This window comes from Choloepus didactylus, chromosome 17 (genome assembly GCF_015220235.1).
Source record: "Choloepus didactylus isolate mChoDid1 chromosome 17, mChoDid1.pri, whole genome shotgun sequence".
NCBI lineage: Eukaryota > Metazoa > Chordata > Mammalia > Pilosa > Megalonychidae > Choloepus > Choloepus didactylus.
In genome coordinates this window covers 77,529,831-77,554,253 of record NC_051323.1, presented here as the reverse complement: position 1 = coordinate 77,554,253, position 24,423 = coordinate 77,529,831, and the positions used below count along the sequence as shown (strand labels likewise).

The 24,423-nt window shown below is 37.0% G+C and overlaps 1 protein-coding gene across 3 annotated transcripts in view; it reads left to right on the top strand.

Moving 5' to 3' along the window:
• Positions 1 to 24,423, top strand: part of ZC3H8 (zinc finger CCCH-type containing 8) — a 109,620-nt gene that overhangs the window by 38,304 nt on the left and 46,893 nt on the right. For 2 of the 3 annotated variants that reach the window (XM_037807726.1, XM_037807724.1), the window contains exons 5-8: positions 31 to 147; positions 6,259 to 6,370; positions 7,337 to 7,446; positions 8,214 to 8,263. In XM_037807726.1, coding sequence (XP_037663654.1) covers positions 31 to 147; positions 6,259 to 6,370; positions 7,337 to 7,446; positions 8,214 to 8,249 — 375 coding nt within the window. In that variant the 3' untranslated portion in view covers positions 8,250 to 8,263. Of the gene's footprint in view, positions 1 to 30; positions 148 to 6,258; positions 6,371 to 7,336; positions 7,447 to 8,213; positions 8,264 to 10,151; positions 12,346 to 24,423 lie in introns of those variants that run through there. The other variant, XM_037807725.1, reaches the window with a different exon arrangement.

Here is a 24,423-nt window from a genome sequence, read left to right as displayed (position 1 = left end):
TTCTCACATTTGGTATTTTTGTTTTTAAAGGATGATAAACCTAAGGAGCAAGGTGTGAAAATGAGCCAGGGATTCATCAACCAACATACAGTAGAACGCAAAGGAAAACAAATTTGTAAATATTTTCTTGAAAGGAAATGTATTAAGGTAAATAGTTTAAGTAAAAATGTACTAAAATGTGAGATATAGCAAAAATATACTAAAACAAATTCTTTCCGTTTGCCACTGTCAAATCACAGTAATAAGTTTATAAAATTACTTCCTTCTGGAAATAGTTATTTGGACCATTTTAATGCAATATATATATTTTTAAAGTATTAGAGAAATTGTGGGTTTATGCAACAGCCATGCATAAAATACGGAATTCCCATCCTGTTGCATTGGTGCATTTGTTTCAATTGATGGAATCATATTTTAATAATTACATTGTTAACTGTTGTTCAGGTTTAACTTCAGGTTCATTGTGTAGTGCAGGTCCATGGAATTTTTTTTTTTTTTATTCTGTTATCATATATACAACCTAACATTTCCCCTTTTAACCACATTCAAATATATATTTCACTGCTCTTGATTGCATTCACAATGTTGTGCTACCGTCACCACCATCCATTACCAAAACATTTCCTTCGTTCCAAATAGGAACCTGTACACTTTAGGTCATAATTTCTCATTTCCCATTCTACACCATCCTCTGCTAACCTCTGTTCTAGATTCTGACTCTCTGAGTTTGCTTATTCTAATTATTTCAAATCAATGAAATCATATATTTGTCCCTTTCTGTCTGGCTTGATTCACTCAACATGATGTTTTCAAGGTTCATCTATGTTGTCACAAGTATCAGAACTCATTTCGTTTTTATGGTTGAATAATATTCCATTGTGTGTGTATACCACATTTTGTTTATCCATTCATCAGTTTATGGGTACTTAGGTTGCTTCCATCTTTTAGCAACTGTGAAAAATGCCTCTTTGAAATTGGTGTGCAAATATCTGTTTGAGTTCCTACTTTCAATTCTTTTGGGTATATACCTAGTAATGGGATTCCGGGTCATATGGTTATTATGTACTTAACTTTCTGAGGAACTGCCAAACTGTCTTCCAACCATGGCTGCAACATTTTACTTTCCACCAGCAGTGAATGAGTGTTCCTGTTTCTTCACATCTTCCCCAATACTTACTTCCTTTTTTTTCTTTAATAGCAGCCATTCTAATGGGTGTGAAATGATATCTCATTGTGGTTTCAATGTGCATTTCCCTGATGGCTAATGATGTTGAACATCTTATGTGCTTTCTGGCCATTTATAGATCGTCTGTGGAAAGATGTCTTTACAAGTCTCTCACCCATTTTTTAATTGGGTTGTCTTTTTGTTAAGCTGAAGGATTTCTTTATATATTCTGTATTTTAAAACTTAATCAGATATGTGGTTTCCAAATGTTTTCTCCCATTGTGTAGGATGTCGTTTTACTTTCCTGATAAAGTCCTTTGAGACACAAACGTTTTTAATTTTGATGAGGTCAAAATTAAATTGTCTCTTTTTCCTTTTTTTCTTGTGATTTGGGTGTAAAGTCTAAGAAAACATTACCTAACAGAAGGCCCTGAAGATACTTCTTTAAATTTTCTTCTAGGAGTTTGATAGTTCTAGCTCTTACATTTAGGTTTTTGATCCGTTTTGGATAAGGTTTCAGGTAGGGGTCCTCCTTATTTGCAAATGGTGATCCAGTTTCCCCAGTACCATTTGTTGAGGAGACTGTTCTTTCCAAATTGAGTGGTCTTTGCCCCTTGTCAAAAATCCGTTGGCCATAAATGTGAGGGTTAATTTCTGAGCTCTCAGTTTGATTATATTGGTTTGTATGTCTGTTCTTGTGCCAGTACCAAGCTATTTTGGTTACTGTGGCTTTGTAATAAGATTGGGAAATGTGAGTCCTCCAACATCATTCTTCTTCGAGATGCCTGTGGCTATGTGGGGACCCTTTCGTAAAAATTTGATGATTGGTTTTTTCATTTCTGCAAAGAAAGTTGTTGGAATTTTGATTGGAATTGCGATCAATCTTTAAATCACTTTGAGTAGACTTTTCATCTTAAGAATAATTAGCCTTCCTATCCATGAACATGGAATATCCTTACATTTATTTAGGTTTCATTTCTTTTAGCAATGTATTCTAGTTTTCTGTGTACAAATCCTTTACATCTTTGGTTAGATTTATTCCTAGGTATTTGATGATTTTAGTTCCTATTATAAACTGAATTTTTTCTTGATTTCTTCTGATTCTTCATTGTTTATGTATAGAATCACTACTGATTCTTGGATGTTAATCTTATACCCTGCTACTTTGTTGAATTCGTTTATTTAGCTTGAGGAACTTTGTTGTGGAATTTTCAGGATTTTCTGTATTTTCTTTATACAGTATCATATCATCTGCAAATTATTTCTTTTTCTTGCCTAATAGCTCTGGCAAGAACTTCCAGTACAATGCTGAATGACAGTGGTGACAGTGGGCATCTTTATCTTATTGCTGGTGCTTAGGGGGAAAGCATTCTGTCTTTCACCAGTAAGTAGGATGTTACCTGTGGGCTTTTTATATGTGCCCTTTATGCTCTTGAAGAATTTTCCTTCTATTCCTAGTAATCTAAGCATTTTTATCAAGAAGGGGTGCTAGATTTTGTCAAGTGACTTTCCTGCATCAATTGAGATGATCATGTGTTTTTTTTTCCTTCATTGAGTTAATGTGTTAAAATTGATTTTCTTATCTTGAACCACCCTTGCATACTAGGGATAAATACTACTTAAGCATGGCATGTAATTCTTTTAATATGCTGTTGGATTTGGTTTGCTAGTATTTTGTTGAGGATTTTTGCATTTATATTCTTAAGAGATATAGGTCTGTAGTTCTCTTGTGGTATCTTTATCTGGCTTTGGTATGAGAGTGATTTGAGCCTCATAGACTGAATTTACTGGGTGTTCCCTCCTCTTCAATTTTTTTTAGATGCGATTGAGCAGAATTGTAGTTAATTCTTCTTGGAATGTTTGGTAAAATTTCTGATTTTTTTCCAAAAAATTAATTTTTGGTTTTGTTGAGTCTGTTTTTTGTTTTCTATTTCATTTAACTCTTTAATCTTTGTTATTTCCTTCCTTCTGCTCACTTTGGGTTTAGTTTGCTCTTTTTCTAGTTTTTCCTTATTTTTTGAAGTTAGGTCTCTGAGTTGAAGTCTAATTTTCTTCTTTCTTAATATGAGTATTTAGAACTATAAATTTGCCTCTCAGCACTGCCTGTGCTGCATCCCATAACTTTTGGTGTGTTCTATTTTCATTTTCTTTTGCCTCAAGATATTTCTTAATTTCACTTCTGGTTTCCTCTTAACCTATTTGTTGTTTAAGAGTATGTTGTTTAATTTCCACGTATTTGTGAATTTTCCATTTCTCCTGTTAATGATTTTCAGTTTCATTCTGTTGTGGTTAGGGAAGATACACTGTAGGATTTCAGTGTTTTTAAACTTATTTAGACTTGTTTTGTGATCTAATATATGGTCTATCCTGGAGAATGATCCTTGGGCACTGAAGAAGAATGTATGTTCTATTGTTGGGTGAAGTGTTCTCTATATGATTTTTAGTTCCAGTTTGTTTAGAGTGTTGTTAAGAGTCATGTATTTCCTTATCGATCCTTGTGACTAGATGTTCTATCCATTACTGAATGTAGTGTACTAAAGTCTCCTGCTATTAATGTATAACCATAAATTTCCCCCTTCAGATCTTTCATTATTTGCTGCATGCATTTTGAGGCTTTGCTATTATATATATATATATATGTTTATCATTGTTAAATCTTCTTTTGAATTGCCCCCTTTATCACTATATATTGACCATCATTGTTCCTCTTAACAGTTTTTGACTCTAGGTATTTTTAATCTGCTGTTAGTATTGCTACCCCAGCTCTCCTTCAGTTGCTGTGTACATGGTATATTATTTTCTATCCTTTCACTTCGATCACTTGTATCTTTGAATTGAAGATGAGTCTCTTGCAGATATCATATAGTTGGGTCATGCTTTTTTATTCATTCTGCCAATCTCTGCCTTTGACTGGAGAATTTAATACATTTAAATTTAAAGTCACTACTGATAATTCAGGACTTTCATTTGTCGTTTTGCAAGTTAGCCTTTGTATGTCTTACCTGTTTCTTTCCCTCAGTTTTTCTGTTTTTCCTTTAATGCCTACTTTTATGTTTGATTCTTTTTATGTGTATTGTACCATATTGAGTGCCTTCTCTTTTCTACCTGGATATATTTTTCATCTGTTTTCCTTGTGGTTACTGTGGGGTTAAATGTAATATCCTACATGTATACTAACCATATTAGGTTTGTTTCCAACTTGACTTCAATGGCATACCCATATACTTTTTCCTATATACCTCTGTCCTCTCACCATTTTTTGTTCTTTTTACCACATATATCTTTGTACACTGTATGTCCAAAACCATGGTTTTATTGTTATTTTGTATGCATTTGCATTTTAGCACCTGTTTTCAGTAAAAGGTGGAATTACATACCAAACAATACGCTACAATATTACAGGCATTTATAATTACCCAGTGGTCACCTTTACCACAGGTCTTTATTTCTTCCTGCTGCTTTGAACCACTGTCCAGTGTCCTTTCCCTCAGTCTGAAGAACTCCCTTTAGCACTGTTTGTAGCACAGGTCTCGTGGTGATGACCTCCCCAGCTTTGTTTATCTGGGAGTGTCTTCATCTCTCCCTCATTGTTGAAAGAGAGTCTTGCCACATATAAAATTCTTGGCTGGCAGTTTTCCTTCAGCACTGTAAGTATTTCAGCCCATTGCCTTCCTGCCTTCATGGTTTCTGATGAGAAATTGGCACTCCATCTAACTATACATAACATGTTGCTTTTTTCTTGTAGCTTTCAGAACTCTCTCCTTGTCCTTAGCATGACTGGACATATTTTTATTCATGTTTATTCCGTTTAGTATTCTCTGGGCTTCTTGGATGTGCATATTCACATCTTTCGCTAAGTTTGGGAACTTCTCTGTCATTACTTCTTTGAATATTCCTTCTTCCCCTTTCTCTTTTTCTTTTTCTGGGATCCCATTATTCATATATTAGTGCGTTTGATGGTGTCCCAGAGGTGTCACAGGTTATTTTCTTTTTACAATTCTTTCTTCCTGCTCCTCAGCTTGACTCATTTCAATCATCTTGTGTTCAAATTTGCTGATTCTCTCTTCTGCCAACATCAATCTGCTCTTGAAACCCTCCTGGACATTTTTCATTTCAGTTATTGTGTCTTCAACTCCAGTGGTTTTCTGTTGTTCCTTTTTAAAATTTCTGTCATTTACTAAGATTTTCGTATTGCTCGTTCATTGCTTTCCTGAGATCCTGTTCTTTCTCTGTGTTTTCCTTCATCTCCTTGAGCATTTTTAAGATCATGTGATTAAGGGCTTTGTTGGGTATGTCCACAGTCTAGGTGTTTTCTGGAGTTTTATCCCCTTCCTTTGGACAGGCTATTATTTCCTATTTCTTTGCCCTATACTCTTCCACACCGATCATTTTAATATTTTAAAATGTTAACTCTGGAATTTATTCCCTGAGATGTTTGTTTCTCGATTTTGTAATGTCCTAGTGATAGGCAGATTTTCCTGAGTTTCAGCCCTCCTATCAGGAAGGTCTGCCCCAGGCGAATGCGGTGTGCAGCGTCTTCCCTGTTTTCCTTGGCCTGTGTCTTGTCCTGGGCTTTTGCTTGTTAGTTATTTTGGAATTTAAATGCTCCTTCTATGTCCCGGGAGACAGACCTCTCCCTCCAGATTTTCAGGCCTTTGCCCCAGGCTGTTTGACTCTAATTTCTTACACTCCTTTCACTGTCTCCACTCCCTTTGCCTGGGCCTCCTGCTCTCCTGTGGCCACTTACAGCGCATTCTTCCCTGCAGAGGGCCAAGCTATTTTTCACACAGTTCTTGCAGAAGACATGAATCCTAGAGCGTCCTACTCACCTCTTCCTGCAGCCCTTTCCACAGTATTCTTCTACGTTTTAGAAAGTAGACAAAAAAAATTTTTAATGCTTTGTGTTAAGAACATTTAGGACTTAATAAAATTTTAGGCAGTAATATATGATTAAGAATCATACTGTACTGCCTCTAAGACTTTGTTTCTTTCTAGAATCATTTGCTAATCTAAAGTTTAGTAGGAATTAAAATGTAATGATTTAACTGTAAAATAATGAAACATAATGACTTTTCCTTGTTCTTTTTGCCCAGGGTGACCAGTGTAAATTTGATCATGATGCAGAGATAGAGAAGAAAAAGGAAATGTGTAAGTTTTATGTACAGGGATATTGTACCAGAGGTGAAAACTGTCTGTATTTGCATAATATCCTTTATCCCACAATTCTGTAACTTTACTCTTCATTGACATTTACATGAACATTTTATATATGCAAATTTATATTATCCAACCCCAATTCAGCATCAAAGTGTTTAATTGTACTTAATTTTTTTTTCCTGAAGAAAATTACCTTTAGAAAACCCCTCAAATGAAGATCCTCTCTGCTCAGCCAGGATAGTAAATAGCAGGTTCATGTAACTTGTTTAAATCCCAGAAAGACTTTGTCAGAATTTCTCTTGTGACATGGCCTAATTTCATCCATATTCATATAAATGACTTCATAAAAAGAGGAAGGATTGCATAGTCTGGGGGTCCTTGTTTTCTGTGTATTCTGTACTGTATAGAGATTAATTCTCTCTTAATCTGAAGAATAACCTTGGCTATTCAGTGCATATGGTACAGACTTGTATAAACATGAAAATAAACATTTTAGGGTGATAGCACCTTTGTCACTACAAAAATTGTTTCCTTGAGTTATTCAACATGGGGAGTCTCAAATTCTAACACGAGGATTTTTTTTCCCTAAAAAATAATCATATTGAAGTTGGATAAATTTATCCCATTTTAAACCAGCTTAATGTATGGCAGGTTCCGATTTGAAAGAAAGAAGGAATTGACTTTGATTCCCCTACCCCAAAAGAATGCTTTGAAAATTATTTCCCAAGGTACTTGAAGTGCTATCCCTACCTTAAGTCGGGGAAGCAGAGCAGTGGTCTGTTTCAAGAAGGGAGGTAAAGATGGCATCCTGGGAGGGTCGGTAAACTTGATTTACACAGTTGTCATCCAAGTTATATTTTTTGTGTAACCCTATTAACATCTTATTTCTCATAGAACTTCAGCGTTACTACCACTAGGAAAGGGCTTTTTATAGGAAAAATATAGTCATTAAATTAACAACGTAAGTTATCGTACTTGGATTAAAATAGTTCTCTTCCTTAACATTCGGGTTACATGAATATCCATGCAAGTTTTACCATACAGGAACAAAATGCTATCAGGGAGAATACTGCAAGTTTTCTCATGCCCCACTGACCGCTGAAACACAAGAACTGCTGGAGAGAGTGAGTATGGTCCTAGCGGCCCCTGTTTCCCTTTGTTTTAAGGGTGTGTCTGACCAAGACTGCCGGTCTGTAATGACGCTGGCCTGGGAGAAGTCTCCTGCGTCAGCTCGTGGGATGAGCTAGGGCTGATGTGAGGCATTTTCCTCCACTCAGGCAGCAGATTTTCAGCTGTGTATTTTTCTTGTAGCTGGAAGTAATTTGACTCATCTTAAACCCTCAGTAGACTTAGCAACCTCAATAGCTGAGCTAAACCACGGAAAGCAGAGCAAATAGGAGAAATAGTGCTTCTTAGGCTAAAACCCTTAGAGGAAAGTTAAGGATTGCTGGCTGGTAAATATTTTTAGAGTTACATCAAAAAGTATTCACATAGTTGTTTCAGAGTGTTTCTTCGAAAGTTTCTTCAAAAGTAGTCGTTTGCTTTTTATTCTTTCATTTCCCATATTATTGGAGGTATTCTCTTCAAAGTTAAAATGAAATACAGGTGAAAATAAAAGATTCTTTTAAAACCAAACCTTACTATCTTGTGTCAGACATTCCCTTAAGCATATGCAAACATTAGACAGTCAAAGGTGCTTATTTCCAGACACTGTTAGGTTGTAAATGTGAAGGGTTACTCTGGTATTAGAAGTTGCACCAACTGTTTTGTCATTTATTAGTATGAAATATATATAGTTCCCCTTGTAGAAGTAAAAATTGTAGGAGTAAACATCATACCTTAGTAAGACATTAATGCATAAAAATGATTATGTGATTCTTTTTCAAATTAGGTTTTGGATACTGAAAAAAAGTCATCATGTAAATAAGAAGACATCAAGAGGTAAAATTACAACTTAGCATGCTCCTTTTTTTTTCTGAAATATCTCTAGCAGTTGGTGTTTGCAACCTCAGTGGGTCTTTTTCCATTTTCTCAAATAGAAGTACAACTCTCTCCTCCTTAACTATGAAAATCTTATAAGGTAGAGCTCCCTTAGGTGTATAAGTAAGTTGGGAAGTGAACTTAGTAAGACCAACGCCTGTGAACCAGCTGTGCCAGCTAAGACCTCAGGGGGGTCTGATGGGCTCATCCCTCTAGTTTGTATTCTTATTCTCCTCTTGTGTTTCTTTTTAGATTTACCAAATGTGAGGCCATGAAGTAATTTAGAGTTTTGCTTTTTACATTTTACCCCATTGGACATTGTATCAGTTAACTACTGCCACTATTTTGGTGCTTAACGAACAGCTTAAAGACTGTGTAGCACACCACAGCAAGGAATTGGCTTTCATGCACCTGCAGATTGGCTGGCCTTGGCTGGGCTGGCTCTGCTTCACGTGGCACATCTGCCAGTGGCCCGTTTTACTTAACAGTGTCCTTGACGAAGCAGTAAAAGTTATTCATGTTACACTGTTCTGAGTATACATTTTCTCAAATTATCTCTGACAACATGGGAAAATGCATAAAGTATTCTGTGTATTGAAGTGATCCAAAGCACTTGTGCTGTTACTTGACTTGTGAACTGAAGTTGCTGCTTTTTTTGTTTTTGTTTTTTTTTCCCTGAATACCATTTTTATTTGAAAGAATGACTGAGGGGAAACTTTTTTTTCAGACTTGACTGTTTGGTGGGCACCTTTTCAGACGTAATCAGGGAAGACAACTGAAAATATTTGTTATCAATGATAAAATTCAGAATTTTAAGTGAAAGTTACAACTTTGGGAAGAAAATTCAATCTACCTCTGAACTTGAAAGTTTCCTGATACTTAAAGACTTTTCTGGCAAGATGGGTAGTGATACTAAAGAATGTGATTTTTTAAAAAGATTGAATGATGAAACTTTTGGAAGATCTGCATAAATTAGTAAATGATTTTCCAAATGAACAATGTATGATATTACAAAATTATGCATCCATTCAACGTACATTATAAATTGATTTTAATGTAATAGTACAGAAGTTCATTGATAATGGCTTCAGATTCTACATTGCAACTTGAAATTTGTTTTCATTTGCCTATCACTTTATTTTAAGCTTTTCTGGATAGGTTTGTTTTAGATTTGTCTCTTGTATGGACCATATAGTTGCTGTTTGAGCCACACCGGAAAACTTTTTCCTTTGATAAATGAGTTAATCCCACTCATAGCTATTGAAGTAGGACCGATATGATTGGTTTTACTTCTTTAATTTTATATCATAGTTTATGATGTTATATTTGCATGTTTTTCCTAATGATTTTTTTGTTCAAATTTTTCTTTCTTCATCTCATTTTCATTCTTTTGTTTCCTTCTTTGTCCATTACCACTTAAGTTTTCATTCAAATCTGTTCTTTCTTGGGTACCATGTCTTCATTTTTTATATGATTTTGGTTTTTCTTGTATCTTTTCTGGGGTCAGTCAACTTTTTTTTTTTTTTTAGAGTAGTTAGTTTTACAGAAAAATCATGCAGGAAGTACGGAGTGCCAGAGTTCCCACATACCTCCCATGCTTTGCTTTAGTGCAGTATCTTTGTTGCAATGGATGAAACCATTGTTAATTATTCCAATTACTAAAATTGTGTGTGACAGGTTTCGTGTCCCAGTTTTTTCGGATTGATTTAAAGTAGCATGGCAGTATAACTGATTTTGGGTCAGTTGCTATGATAATATAGATCAAGGATATAATCTTTGATGTTTTGACTTGATCCAATCATAGACTTCAGGCCCAGAGATGGTAAATGGGATCACCCCTTCTTAACAGGTTTCCTGACTTCCTGCACATTGTCTCGGTTCACTGGCTAGTATCTGATAGCTGTCACCATTGGGAGTTACAGTCAAGGTACGAGATGAATGGTGTCCTGACCTCCAGAGATGGAATGTATGCATTCTGGGGTTAAGAATATAGTCCTGTTCGGTGGTGAAGAATATAATGTTTTGTCTTAGTCTTTCAGGAATGCTGCTATTTATATTGGTCTTTTAAAAAAATAGTTTGCAGTGCACATTCATCTTTTGATGTTGATTCTGTTTTAGAATCTTTATTTTCCCACACATTTATTTAGAAGTCTGCTCCTGTATCCTGCTTCAGGAAATTTTGAAGCTAACTTTCATGGAACACCTATTCTATGCCAAGCTTTTTAGTAACTTTCTGCATTATTCATGTAATTCTCAGTCCTGTGAGGATAACTTTTATCTTGTGCATTTTACAGAGGACAGAAGCAGGTGCAAACAGAGAGACAGACTAACCTTGTCCATTGTCATGTAGGAGAAACAAGATGCCCATTCATAAATACAGCATTAGCCAAGTTTATTATTGGGAGATAATCCCTTAATGCATCCAGGTAGCCCGCAAGTGGCTACAAAGCTGGAGTGGCTTTTTCAGCTTTGTTTATATGGCATTAAACCTGCAGATGTTGTACATCATCCTACTTTTAATAAACAGGCAGCAGTTTTGTTTGCATTAGTAGTCACGTTAAGCTTACTCTGAAGTCCTAGTCCTTGTAATCTTCATCAGAGCCTTCACCAGCCCCCTGATGGGCATCTGTCACATGCCTGAGTAAGGTTACTTGAAACCCCGTCTCCAGCAGCGCATGGCTGGTAGGTGCTAGAGGCAGACTCTGGGTGGGAGTGGGAACACTCGAGGATCTTTCTCACTTGTGCGACTCTTCAACAAAGGAACCAGGCAGATCATCCAGTTACTAATCCTGCGAGTTTTCCCACCCTCACCTGAGACCCAGGGTATGTATGAGGCAGCTGGCTTTCCTGTTACTTCAGGCTTTTTAGAGCATGTGGTGGGTGGATGTAATAAAATCAGGTGTCCTAAGTATCAAGAAATTTTCACTAATGGATAGGACTTCGCAGAAAAATGTGTGTAAGATACCCTTAAAGGATTGAAGCTCTGACTAGTTCCCATGTGCTCTTTTTAACATCCTAAATCAATCAGAGAGTTAAAGAATTAAAAATATAAAATGATAGACAATTGGCACACTTTTCTGGAGAGCAGCTTTAGAATATGTCTCAAAAATCCTAAAGCTATGCATTACCTTTGGCTTAGCAATTTTCCTTTTAGGAAAATTGTGTATATAAGATGTTTATAGTGGCATCTGTTTATTACAGGAAAAAACCTTCCGGGTGATGGGCCCTAAATGTGAAATAGTGCAGGACTGGTATGTAACTACTTTAGTCACACTCTGTGGTTGCTGTGAAGGATACAGTCAGGAATGTTCACAGTGAACATTTATAAAACAGGACACATATACGTACACATACTTACATGGGAAAATTTTCTGAATGATAAATTCCCTAGTATTGAGACTATGGACTTTTTTGTGTGTGTTTCTTTCAGTTTATCCTAATTTCCTCCAATGAATATGTGATTTTTTGTAACTACAGTTTGTAATTTTTTAAAAATAATGAAATTTGGCCTTACCTCTAAGTTAATTCAATAAAAGTTGATTTGCCACAGTTACTAATTTAAATTCCTGAAAAACAGTAGTTCATTCAGGAGCAGATGGCCCAAAGCTTGTTATGACATGAACACTGCTGTCTTTATACCCTGAGCCAGGGCTCTGGAGAGCATGGAGTTACTTCAGCATTTGAAAAGCAAAGGAAATAGAACAGAATTCACAAATCAAAAATCATCACCAGGTAACCAGCCAGTCTGTATGACCCAGGGCTTCAGACTGCATGTCCTCAGTTCAACACATTTCATTCAGCCAAGCTGACAAGAATTTATACAAGTAGCTAACAGACTAGAAGTGAATTCTGGTTTCATCAGCTCTAAGGAAAAATTATACTAAATCAATATTAAATGGTTAATCTGGCATTTTTCTTAAAACGAAATGCTCCAACACAAAGTGCACAAACATACACATCATGGGTATCCCAGAAGGAGAAGAGAAGGGAAAAGAGCCAGAAAGAATATTAGAGGAAATAATGGCTGAAAATTTCCCAGCCCTTATAAAACATATAAATATGCAAATCCAAGAAGCCCAGTGTACTCCAAACAGAATAAATCTGAACAGACCCATTCCAAGACACATAGTAATCAGACTGTTAAATGCCGAAGAGAAAGAAAATTCTGAGACAACAGAGAAAAGCAGTACACCACATACAAGGGAAGCCAAATATAACTCATTGCAGATTTCTCATCAGACACCATGGATGTGAGAAGGCAGTGGTATGATATATTTAAGCTACTGAAAGAAAAATTGCCAGCCAAGAATTCTCTATCCAGCAAAGCAAAAATGAGGGAGAGGATCAATAAAGAAACAGAGATGTTGAATTGTACAATAAATGAACTAGACTTTTTTCTCAACTGCTCATGGATCATTCTCTAGGATAGACCACATCTTGGGTCACAAAGCAATTCTCAGCAAATTAAAAAATACTGATATTATACAGAACACTTTCTTGGATCATAATGGAGTGAACTTGGAAATCAGTAATAGGCAGAAGTCAGAAAATTCACAAGTATTTGGAGGCTAAACGACACACTCTTGAAGAAATTACAAGAGAAATTAGTAAATACCTCAAGATAAATGAAAATGAAAAAAACAACCTATCAAAACTTATGGGATGCAGCAAAAGCAGAGCTGAGTAACTGTTCACCTGGAGGAACTAGAGAAAGAAGAGCAAACTAAACCCAAAGCAAACAGAAGGAAAGAAATAACAAAGATTGGAGCAGAAATAAATGAAATTGAGAACCGGAAAACAGTAGAGAGACTCAACAAAATCAGAAGTTGGTTCTTTGAGAAGATCAATGGACCCTACCTGGGAGAGGGAAAGGGGGAGGGAGGGGGGAGTGGGGGAGGATGCAAATCAATACAATCAGAAATGAGAACAGGGACATAACTATTGATCCCACAGAAATAAAGGAGAGTTTGTTAAGAAAGAGTCCTGCGCTACAAGAAACACCCTTTAAGGGGATTTCTAAATAGACCTGACAAAGGCCAAAGGATAAAGTGTGTGGCATAAGTATTGACTTTACAGTAATAACATTGATTGTTAATGGATTAAACTCCCCAACCAAAAGTCTCACTTGTGCGACTCTTCAACAAAGGAACCAGGCAGATCATCCAGTTACTAATCCTGCGAGTTTTCCCACCCTCACCTGAGACCCAGGGTATGTATGAGGCAGCTGGCTTTCCTGTTACTTCAGGCTTTTTAGAGCATGTGGTGGGTGGATGTAATAAAATCAGGTGTCCTAAGTATCAAGAAATTTTCACTAATGGATAGGACTTCGCAGAAAAATGTGTGTAAGATACCCTTAAAGGATTGAAGCTCTGACTAGTTCCCATGTGCTCTTTTTAACATCCTAAATCAATCAGAGAGTTAAAGAATTAAAAATATAAAATGATAGACAATTGGCACACTTTTCTGGAGAGCAGCAGATTGGCAGAATTGATTAAACAGTATGATCTACTTATATGCTGTTTACAAGAACTCATTTTAGACCCAAAGATATAAATAGGATGAAAGTGAAAGGATGGGAAAAGATAGTCCACTCAAGGAGTAACAACAACAACAAAAAAGTTTGGGTAGCTATACTAGTATCAGACAAAATAGACTTTAAATGCAAAACTGCTATGAGAGACAATGATAAACATATATTAATAGAATGGGCAGTTCACCAAGATTTAATAATCATAAATATGCACCTAAGCAAGGTGCCCCAAAGTGCATGAGATGAACACTGGCAAAACTGACGTCTCTACAGTAATACTGGGAGACTTCAAGACACCATTCTCTTTAATAGATAGAACATCTAAACAGAGGATCAATTAGGAAATGGAGAACCTAAATAATATGATACATGAGCTAGACCTAACAGACCTATACAAAATAATGCGCCCCAAAACAACAGGATGTACAGTCTTCTTAAGTGCTCATGGCTCATTCTCCCGATAGATCACAGCCTAGGGCACAAAACAGGTTTCAGTAAATTTGAAAAGGTTGAAATCATACTAAGCACTTTCTCTGATCATAATAGAATGAAGCTGGAAATCAGTAATGTGGGAGAACTGGAAAATTCAGAAATGCATGGAGATTAAACAACAGGCTCTTAATCAGTGGGTCAAAGAAGAAATTGCAAGAGAAATCAGTAAATATCTTGAGATGGACAAAAGAGAGACCACAGTGTATCAAAAGCTATGGCAAAGGCAGTGCTGAGCCGAGATTTATAACCCTAAATTGCTTACTTTAAAAAGGAAGAAAGAGTTAAAATCAATGACCTAACTGAACAGCTGGGGAAAGTAAAGAAAGAACATCAGATTAATCCCAAAGTGAGCAGAAGAAAAAAGAAAGATTGGAGCAGAAGTAAATGTAGTTCAGAACACAGAAAAAACAATATATTGAGTCAATAAAACCAAAAGTTGGTTCTTTGAGAAGATCAATAAAATCAACAAACCCTTAGCTAGACAGACAAAAACAAAAAGAAAAGATGTGTGTAGATAAATTTAAAAATGAGGGGGGGGTCATTACACATGACCTCATAGAAATTTAAAAGATCATAAGAGGATACTATGAACTGTAAGTCAACAAATTAGACAACTTAGGTGAAATGGATGAAACACATGAACAGCCTACACTGACTCAAGACCAAATTGAAGACTTGAACAAACCAGTTACAAGTAAAGAGATCGAATCTGTTATCAAAAGCTTCCCAACAAGGTAAAGTCCAGGACCAGGTGGCTTCAGAGAATTCTACCAATCATTCCAAGAAGAATCAATACTTATCTTGCTCAGAGTCTTCCAAAAAACTGAAGAAGAGGGAACAATACTGATTCAGTTTGCTAAACTGCTGGAATGCAGGATACCAGAAACGGGTGGGCTCTTTCAATGGGGTTTTATTAGGTTACAAGTTTATACCTAAAAGGCCATGAAAGTGTCCTGATTAAGGCCTTAAGAGAAAGATACCTCCTCTGAGGAAAGGCTGCTGGCATCCGGGCTCCTCTGTCACATGGGAAGGCACCTGGCAACATCTGCTTGCCCTTCTCTCCTGGTTCTGGTTTCAATGGCTGTCTCCAAATGTCTCTGGGCATTTCTCTCTGAGCTCTCTAGGCTTTTACTGTCTTTTATCCTCTTTATAGAGGAATCCAGTAAAGGATTAAGTCCCACCTTGAATGGGCTACGTCACATCTCAATTGGAATAGCTTAACCCAAAGATCCCACCCACAACAGGTCTGCACCCACAGGAATGGATTAAAAAAACATGGTCTTTGCTGGGGTACATAACAGATTCAAACCAGTACAACTCCCTAATTCGTTCTATGAGGCCAACATCACCCTAATACCAAAGCCAGATAAAGATACAAGAAAAGAAAATTACAAATCAATTTCTAATGAATACAGATGCAAAAATCCTCAACGAAATACTTGCAAACCAAATCCAGCAGCACATTAAAAGAATTAAATATCACGATCAAATGGGTTTTATTAAGTCAGGTATGCAAGGGAGGTTCAACAAAAGAAAATAAAACTAATGTAATACATCACATTTACAAATTCAAGGGGACAAACCATATGATCATCTTGATTGATGCAGAAAACCATTTTACAAAATCTAGCATCCTTTCTTGATTAAAACACTTTGAAAAATAGTGATAAAAGTAAACTTCTGGGAGCCGGGGCAAGATGGCGGAGTGGTGAGGTGTACGTTTTAGTTACTCCTTCCGGGCAGTAGGTAGAAAGCCAGGAACTGCATGCACTAGACATCGCAGAGCAATTTGACTTTGGACATACTTCATACAACACTCATGAACAAGTGGAACTGCTGAGTTCAGCGAAATCTAAGTTTTCATGGCCAGGGGACCTGCGCCCCTCCCTGCTAGGCTCAGTCCTGTGGCAGGAGGGGCCATCAGTGCTGGGAACGAGGAGGGAGAACTGCAGTTGCGGGTCTTATCTGAAACTCATTCTACTGATCCAAACTCCAATCATAGACACACTGAGACCAGACACTGGGGAATCCTGGAGCAGCCAGCCCGGCGGAGAGGTGATAGGGTTAGCAAAAACAGCAAGAAAAACCCAAAAATAAAAGCAGAGGCTTTTTGGAGTTCTGGTAAACATAGAAAGGGCAGAGCTCAGGCAGAGTCACGCTCTTATGCAAATCCAGAAGAAAAACCAGTTTCTCTGCCCCCCTGGACTGATTCTTACTGGCCCTAATTGCCTTGTCTCTTAGCATTTCAATAACCCATTAGATCTGCAAGGAGGGCCTTTCCTTTTTTGTTTTCTTCCTTCTCCTTCTGTAAAACAATTACTCTAAGAAGCCCAATAAAGAAAGCCTCAAAGACTTACAATTTGGGCAAGGCAAGACAAGAGAAGAACAAAGAGAGCTCTGAGACACAAGGCAGTAAATCCAGTGGCTGAGAAAATTCACCAGACACCACAACTTCCCAAGAAAGGGGGGGTGTCCACTCACAGCCATCATCCTGGTGGACAGGGAACACTCCTGCCCATCGCCAGCCCCAGAGCTGTCCCAGACAACCCAGTGTGATGGGAGTGCTTCCAATAACACACGTACACACCACAAAATCAGGCGTGGATATTAGCCTTCCCTGCACCCTTAGCTGTTTGTCCCAGAGTTGGGAAGGTGGAGAAGTGTCCAAATATAAGACTCATTGGTGTTCCAGAAGGGGAAGAGAAGGGTAAAGGTCTAGGAAGAGTATTCAAGGAAATTGTTGGGGAAATCTTCCCAAATCTTCTAAAAAACATAAATACACAAATCATAAATACCCAGTGAACTCCAAATAGAATAAACCCAAATAAACCCACTCCCAAGACATATTCTGTCACACTGTCAAATATGGAAGAGAAGGAGCAAGTTCTGAAAGCAGCAAGAGAAAAGCAATTCACCACATAAAAAGGAAACAGCATAAGACTAAGTAGTGACTACTCAGTAGCCACCATGGAGGCGAGAAGACAGTGGCCTGACATATTTAAAATTCTAAGAAAAATTGCCAACCAAAAATTCTTTATCCAGCAAAGCTCTCCTTCAGATTTGAGGGAGAGCTTAATTTTTCACAGACAAACAAATGCTGAGAGAATTTCCTAACAACAGACTGCCCTACTTCAGATACTAAAGGGAGTCCTACCGAGAAACAAAGAAAGGAGAGAGAGACATGGAGAAAGGTTCAGAACTAAAGAGATTCAGTATGGGTATGTTAAAGGATATTAATAGAGAAAGGGGAAAAATATGTATGACAAACATAAACCAAAGGATAAGATGGCTGATTCAAGAAATGCCTTCACGGTTATAATGCAGAATGTAAATGTATTAAACTCCCCAATTAAAAGATGTAGATTCGCAGAATGGAACAAAAAAACTGAACCATCAATATGTTGCATACAAGAGACTCATCTTAGACACAGGGACACAAAGAAATTGAAAGTGAAAGGATGGAAAAAAATATTTCATGCAAGCTACAGCCAAAAGAAAGGAGGAGTAGCAATATTAATCTCAGATAAAATAGACTTTAAATGCAAGGATGTTATGAGAGACAAAGAAGGCCACTACATACTAATAAAACGGGCAATTCAACAAGAAGAAATAACAATCATAAATGTTTATGCACCCAGTCAAGGTGCCACAAAATACATGAGAAAAACACTGGCAAAACTAAAGGAAGCAGTTGATGTTAACACAATAATTGTGGGAGACTTCAACACATCACTCTCTCCTATAGATAGATCAACCAGACAGAAGACCAATAAGGAAATTGAAAACCTAAACAACCTGATAAATGAATTAGATTTAACAGACATATACAGAACATTACATCCCAAATCACCAGTATACACATTCTTCTCTAGTGCTCACAGAACTTTCTCCAAAGTAGATCATATGCTGGGACATAAAACAAGCCTCAGTAAATTTTAAAAAAATTGAAATTATTCAAAGCACATTCTCTGACCACAGTGGAATACAATTAGAAGTCAATAACCATCAGAGACTTAGAAAATTCACAAATACCTGGAGGTTAAACAACACACTCCTAAACAATCAGTGGGTTAAAGAAGAAATAGCAAGAGAAATTGCTAAATATATAGAGACGAATGAAAATGAGAACACAACATATCAAAACCTATGGGATGCAGCAAAAGTGGTACTGAGGGGGAAATTTATAGCACTAAACGCGTATATTAAAAAGGAAGAAAGACCAAAATCAAAGAAGTAATAGATCAACTGAAGAAGCTATAAAATGAACAACAAACCAATCCTAAACCAAGTAGAAGAAAAGATACAACAAGGATTAAAGCAGAAATAAATGACATAGAGAACAAAAAAAAAAAACAATAGAGAGGATAAATAACACCAAAAGGTGGTTCTTTGAGATCACAAGATTGACAAGCCCCTAGCTAGACTGACAAAATCAAAAAGAGAGAAGACCCATATAAACAAAATAATGAATGAGAAAGGTGACATTACTGTGGATTCTGAAGAAATTTAAAAAATTCTAAGAGGATACTATGAACAACTGTATGCCAACAAACTGGATAATGTAGAGGAAATGGCCAATTTCCTGGAAACATATGAACAACCTAGACTGACTAGAGAAGAAATGGAAGACCTAAACCAACCAATCACAAGCAAAGAGATCCAATCAGTCATCAAAAAGCTCCCCACAAATAAATGCCCAGGGCTAGATGGCTTCACAGGGGAATTCTACCAAACTTTCCAAAAAGAACTGACACCAATCTTTCTTAAACTCTTTCAAAACATCGAAGAAAATGGAACACTACCTAACTCATTTTATGAAGCGAATATCAATCTAATACGAAAACCAGGCAAAGATGCTACAAAAAAGGAAAACTGCAGGCCAATCTCTCTAAGGTATATAACGAATATAGATGCAAAAATTCTCAACAAAATACTTGCAAATCGAATCCAAAGACACATTAAAAAAATCATACACCATGACCAAGTGGGGTTCATTCCAGGCAGGCAAGGATGGTTCAACATAAGAAAATCAATCATTGTATTACAACACATTAACAAATCAAAAGAGAAAAATCAAATGATCATCTCAATAGATGCTGAAAAAGCATTTGACAAAATCCAACATCCCTTTTTGATAAAAACACTTCAAAAGGTAAGAATTGAAGGACACTTCCTCAATATGATAAAGAGCTTATATGAAAGCCCACAGTGAGCACAGTACTCAATGGTGAGAGACTGAAAGCCTTTTCTCTAAGATCAGGAACAAGACAAGGATGCCCGCTGTCACCACTGTTATTCATCATTGTGCTGGAAGTGCTAGCCAGGGCAATCCGGCAAGACAAAGAAATAAAAGGCACCCAAATTGGAAAGGAAGAAGTAAAACTGTCATTGTTTGCAGATGATATGATCTTACATCTGGAAAACCCTGAGAAATCGATGATACAGCTACTAGAGCTAATAAACAAATTAGGAAAGCAGTGGGATATAAGATTAATGCACGTAAGTCAGTAATGTTTTTATCTGCTAGAAATGAACAAACTGTAGAGACACTCAAGAAAAAGATACCATTTTCAATAGCACCTAAAAAATCAAGTACCTAGGAATAAACTTAACCAAAGATGTAAAAGACCTATACAAAGAAAACGACATAACTCTACTGAAAGAAGTAGAAGGGGACCTTAAAAGATGGAAAAATATTCCATGTTCATGGATAGGAAGGCTAAATGTCATGAAGATGTCAGTTCTACCCAAACTCATCTACAGATTCAATGCAATCCCAATCAAATCTCCAACAACCTACTTTGCAGACTTGGAAAAGCTAGTAATCAAATTTATTTGGAAAGGGAAGATGCCTCGAATTGCTAAAAACACCCTAAAAAAGAAAAATGAAGTGGGAAGACTTACACTCCCTGACTTTGAAGCTTATTATAAAGCCACAGTTGTCAAAATAGCATGGTACTGGCACAAAGATAGACATATTGATCAATGGAATCGAATTGAGAATTCAGAGATAGACCCTCAGATCTATGGCCGACTGATCTTTGATAAGGCCCCCAAAGTCACTGAACTGAATCATAATGGTCTTTTCAACAAATGGGGCTGGGAGAGTTGGATATCCATATCCAAAAGAATGAAAGAGGACCCCTACCTCACCCCCTACACAAAAATTAACTCAAAATGGACCAAAGATCTCAATATAAAAGAAAGTACCATAAAACTCCTAGAAGATAATGTAGGAAAACATCTTCAAGACCTTGTATGAGGCGGCCACTTCCTAGACCTTACACCCAAAACACAAGCAACAAAAGAAAAAATAGATAAATGGGAACTCCTCAAGCTTAGAAGTTTCTGCACCTCAAAGGAATTTCTCAAAAAGGTAAAGAGGCAGCCAACTCAATGGGAAAAATATTTTGGAAACCATGTATTTGACAAAAGGCTGATATCTTGCATATATAAAGAAATCCTACAACTCAATGACAATAGTACAGACAGCCAAATTATAAAATGGGCAAAAGATATGAAAAGACAGTTCTCTGAAGAGGAAATACAAATGGCCAAGAAACACGTGAAAAATGTTCAGCTTCTCTAGCTATTAGAGAGTTGCAAATTAAGACCGCAATGAGATACCATCTCACCCCAATTAGAATGGCACTATTAAAAAAACCCAGAAAACTGCAAGTGTTGGAGAGGGTGTGGAGAAACAGGAACCCTCATTCATTGCTGGAGGGAATGTAAAATGGTGCATCTGTTGTGGAAGGTCGTGTGACAGTTTGTCAAGTTATTCAAGGAAGTTAAATATAGAACTACCACCTGACCTGGCAATCCCTTTACTCAGTATACGCCCAGAAGTATTGAAAGCAGGGACTCAAACAGATATTTGCTCACCAGTGTTGATGCTGTATTATTCACAATTGCCAAAAGATGGAAGCAACTCAAGTGTCCATCAACCAATGAACAAATAAAATGTGATGTATACACGTGATGGAATAGTATTCAACTGTAGGAAGGAATGGAGTCCTGGTGCATGTGACAACATGGATGAACCTTGACGGCATTATATTGACTGAATTGAGCCAGATACAAAAGGACAAATGTTGTATGGTCTCACTGATATGAACTAATTAAAATAAGCAAACTCAGAGTTAGAATCTAGGTTACAAGAGATAGATAGGAGTTCGAGAATGGGGAGTGGATGCTTAATTTGCACAGAATTTCTACTTAGGTTGATGGTAAAGATGTGGAAATGGGTGGTAGTGATGGTTGCACATTACTGAGAGAATAACAACGCTGAGCTACAGAGGTGCATGTGGCTGAATGGGGAACCTTTAGGCCCTGTACGTTACTTGAATAAAAATTAAGGTAAAATATAGGACCATATACAGTGAATCTTGTCTTCGACAGTGGGCTATAATTTATAGTACAAGTATAGGAATGTTCTTTGATAAATTATAGCAAATGTATGACACTAATACCAGGTGTTAACAGCAGGGTGGTATATGGGTAAAATGGCTAATGTAAATTATGTGTGATAGGTTTTTTTTAATAATACACATATTTTATTGAGATTGTCCACATACCATACAACTATCCAAAGATCCAAAGTGTACAATCAGTTGCCTATGATACCATCATACAGCTGTGCATCCATCACCACAATTTTTTTTTCAATTTTAGAACATTTTCATTACTCCAGAAAAGAAATAAAGACAAAGAAGGGAGACTCAAATCCTCCCATACTCCTAACCACCCCCCCCTTCCATTATTGATTGATAGTTTTGGTATAGTACATTTGTTACTGTTGATGAAAGAATGTTAAAATACTGCTAACTGTAGTATATAGTTTGCAATAGGTATTTATTTTTTTCCTATATGCCTCTCTATTATTAACTTCTAGTTAACATTTGTTCTAGTACATGAGAGAGATTTCAAATATTTGTACAGTTAATCGTGGACATTGTCCAACACAAGATTCAGTGTTTTATACATTCCCATCTTTTAATCTCCAGCTTTCCTTCTGGTGACATAACGTGACTCTGCGGATACTCTTTCCACCACCTTCACACACCTTTCAGCACTTAGTTATTCTCACAATGTGCTACCATCACCTCTGTCCATTTCCACACGTTTAAGTTCACCCTAGTTGAACATTCTGCTCATAATAAGCAAACACTCCCCCTTCTTTAGCCTCATTCTATATCCTGGTAACTTTCATTTCATGTCTATGAGTTTACATATTATAATTAGTTTATATCACTGAAGATCATGCAATATTTGTCTTTATGTGTCTGTCTTATTTCACTCAATATAGTGCTCTCAAGGTTTCTTAATCAACCCATTTTTAAAGATGGTTTGTTCACACACCATACATTCCATCCTAAGTAAATAATCATTTGTTCCCTGCATGGTCATGTATTTATGTACTCAGCACCATTGCCACTATCTATATAAGGACATCTCCATTTCTTCCCCAAAGAGGAGGAAGGCAGAGAGACAAAAGGAAAAGGAAAGAGAGAGAGAGAGAGAAAAAACAAAACATGACAGCTAGGAAGCAACAAAAGTAAAGTAGAATAGTCAGACAACCAATGCCAGGAGTCCCATATCCTTCCCCTATTCCCTGCCCCCCCCCCAATGCATTTAGCTTTGGTATATTGCCTTTGTTACATTAAAGGAAGCATAATACAATGTTTCCATTTATAGTCTCCAGTTTGCATTGATTATACTTTCCCTTCAATCTCACCCTATTTTTAACATCTTGCAATGTTGGCATTCATTTGTTCTACCTCATGTAAAAACATTTGTACCTTTTATTACAATGGTTGAGCACCTTAGATTTCCCTGAGTTACACAGTCCCAGTCTTTATCCTTCATCTTTTGTTCTGGTGTCCCACATGGTCCTACCCTTCCTCTTTCAACCATGCTCACAGTCAGTCTTTGTTCAGTGTACTTACAATTGCTCTGCTGTCTCCCAAAATTGTGTTCCATAGCTCTCACTCCTGTCTTTTCCTTTCTGTCTACAGTGCTTTCTTTAGTGTTTCCTGTAGAGCAGGTATCTTGTTCACAAACTCTGTCATTGTCTGTTTATCTGAGAATATTTTAAGCTCTCCCTCATATTTGAAGGACAGTTTTGTCGGATATAGGATTCTTGGTTGGTGGTTTTTCTCTTTCAGTGTCTTAAATATATCCCCCCACTTCCTTCTTGCTTCCATGGTTTCTATTGAGAAATGAGCACATAGTTTTATCAAGCTTCCTTTGTATGTGATGGATCGCTTTTCTCACTGCTTTCGGGATTCTCTCTTCAACTTTGATGTTTGATAAGATGATATTTAGTGTTTTGGCTTAGGCCTATTCAGAGCTATTCTATTTGGGGTAAAGTGAACTTTTTGGATCTGTAATTTTATGTCTTTCATAAGAGATGGGAAATTTTCATTGATTATTTCCTCTATTATTGTTTCTGCCCCTCTTCCCTTCTCTTCTCCTTCTGGGATACGAATGATATGTACATTCCTGATTTTCGTTTTGTCCTTAAGTTCCCGGAGACGTTGCTCGTATTTTTCCATTCTTTTCTCTATCTGTTGTTTTGTGTGTGGGCTTTCAGTTGGCTTGTTCTCCAGTTCCTGAGTGTTTTCTTCTGCCTCTTGAGATCTGCTGTTGTATGTTTCCATTGTCTCTTTCATCTCGTGTTGTGCATTTCCATAGATTCTGCCAGTGGTTTTTCGATCTTTGAATTTCTACCGTATGTATGCCCAGTGTTTTCATTATATGGTTCATCTTTTTTGCCATATCTTCCCTAAACTTTTGGAATTGACTTAGTATTAGTTGTTTAAATTCCTGTATCTCAGTTGAAGTGTAAGTTTGTTCCTTTGGGCCATAACTTCATTTTTCTTAGTGTAGGTTGTAGTTTTTCTGTTGTCTAGGCATGGTTTCCTTGGTTACCCCAATCAGGTTTTCCCAGACCAAAATGGGCTCTGGTCCCAGAAGGAAGAACTATTCAGTATCCAGTTTCCCTGAGGGTGTGTCTTAGAAAATTAGTACACCCTGTGAGGCCTCAGGTCACTGTGCTTTTCTGCCAAGCAGGTGGCACCTGTCAGCCTGTAGCTGC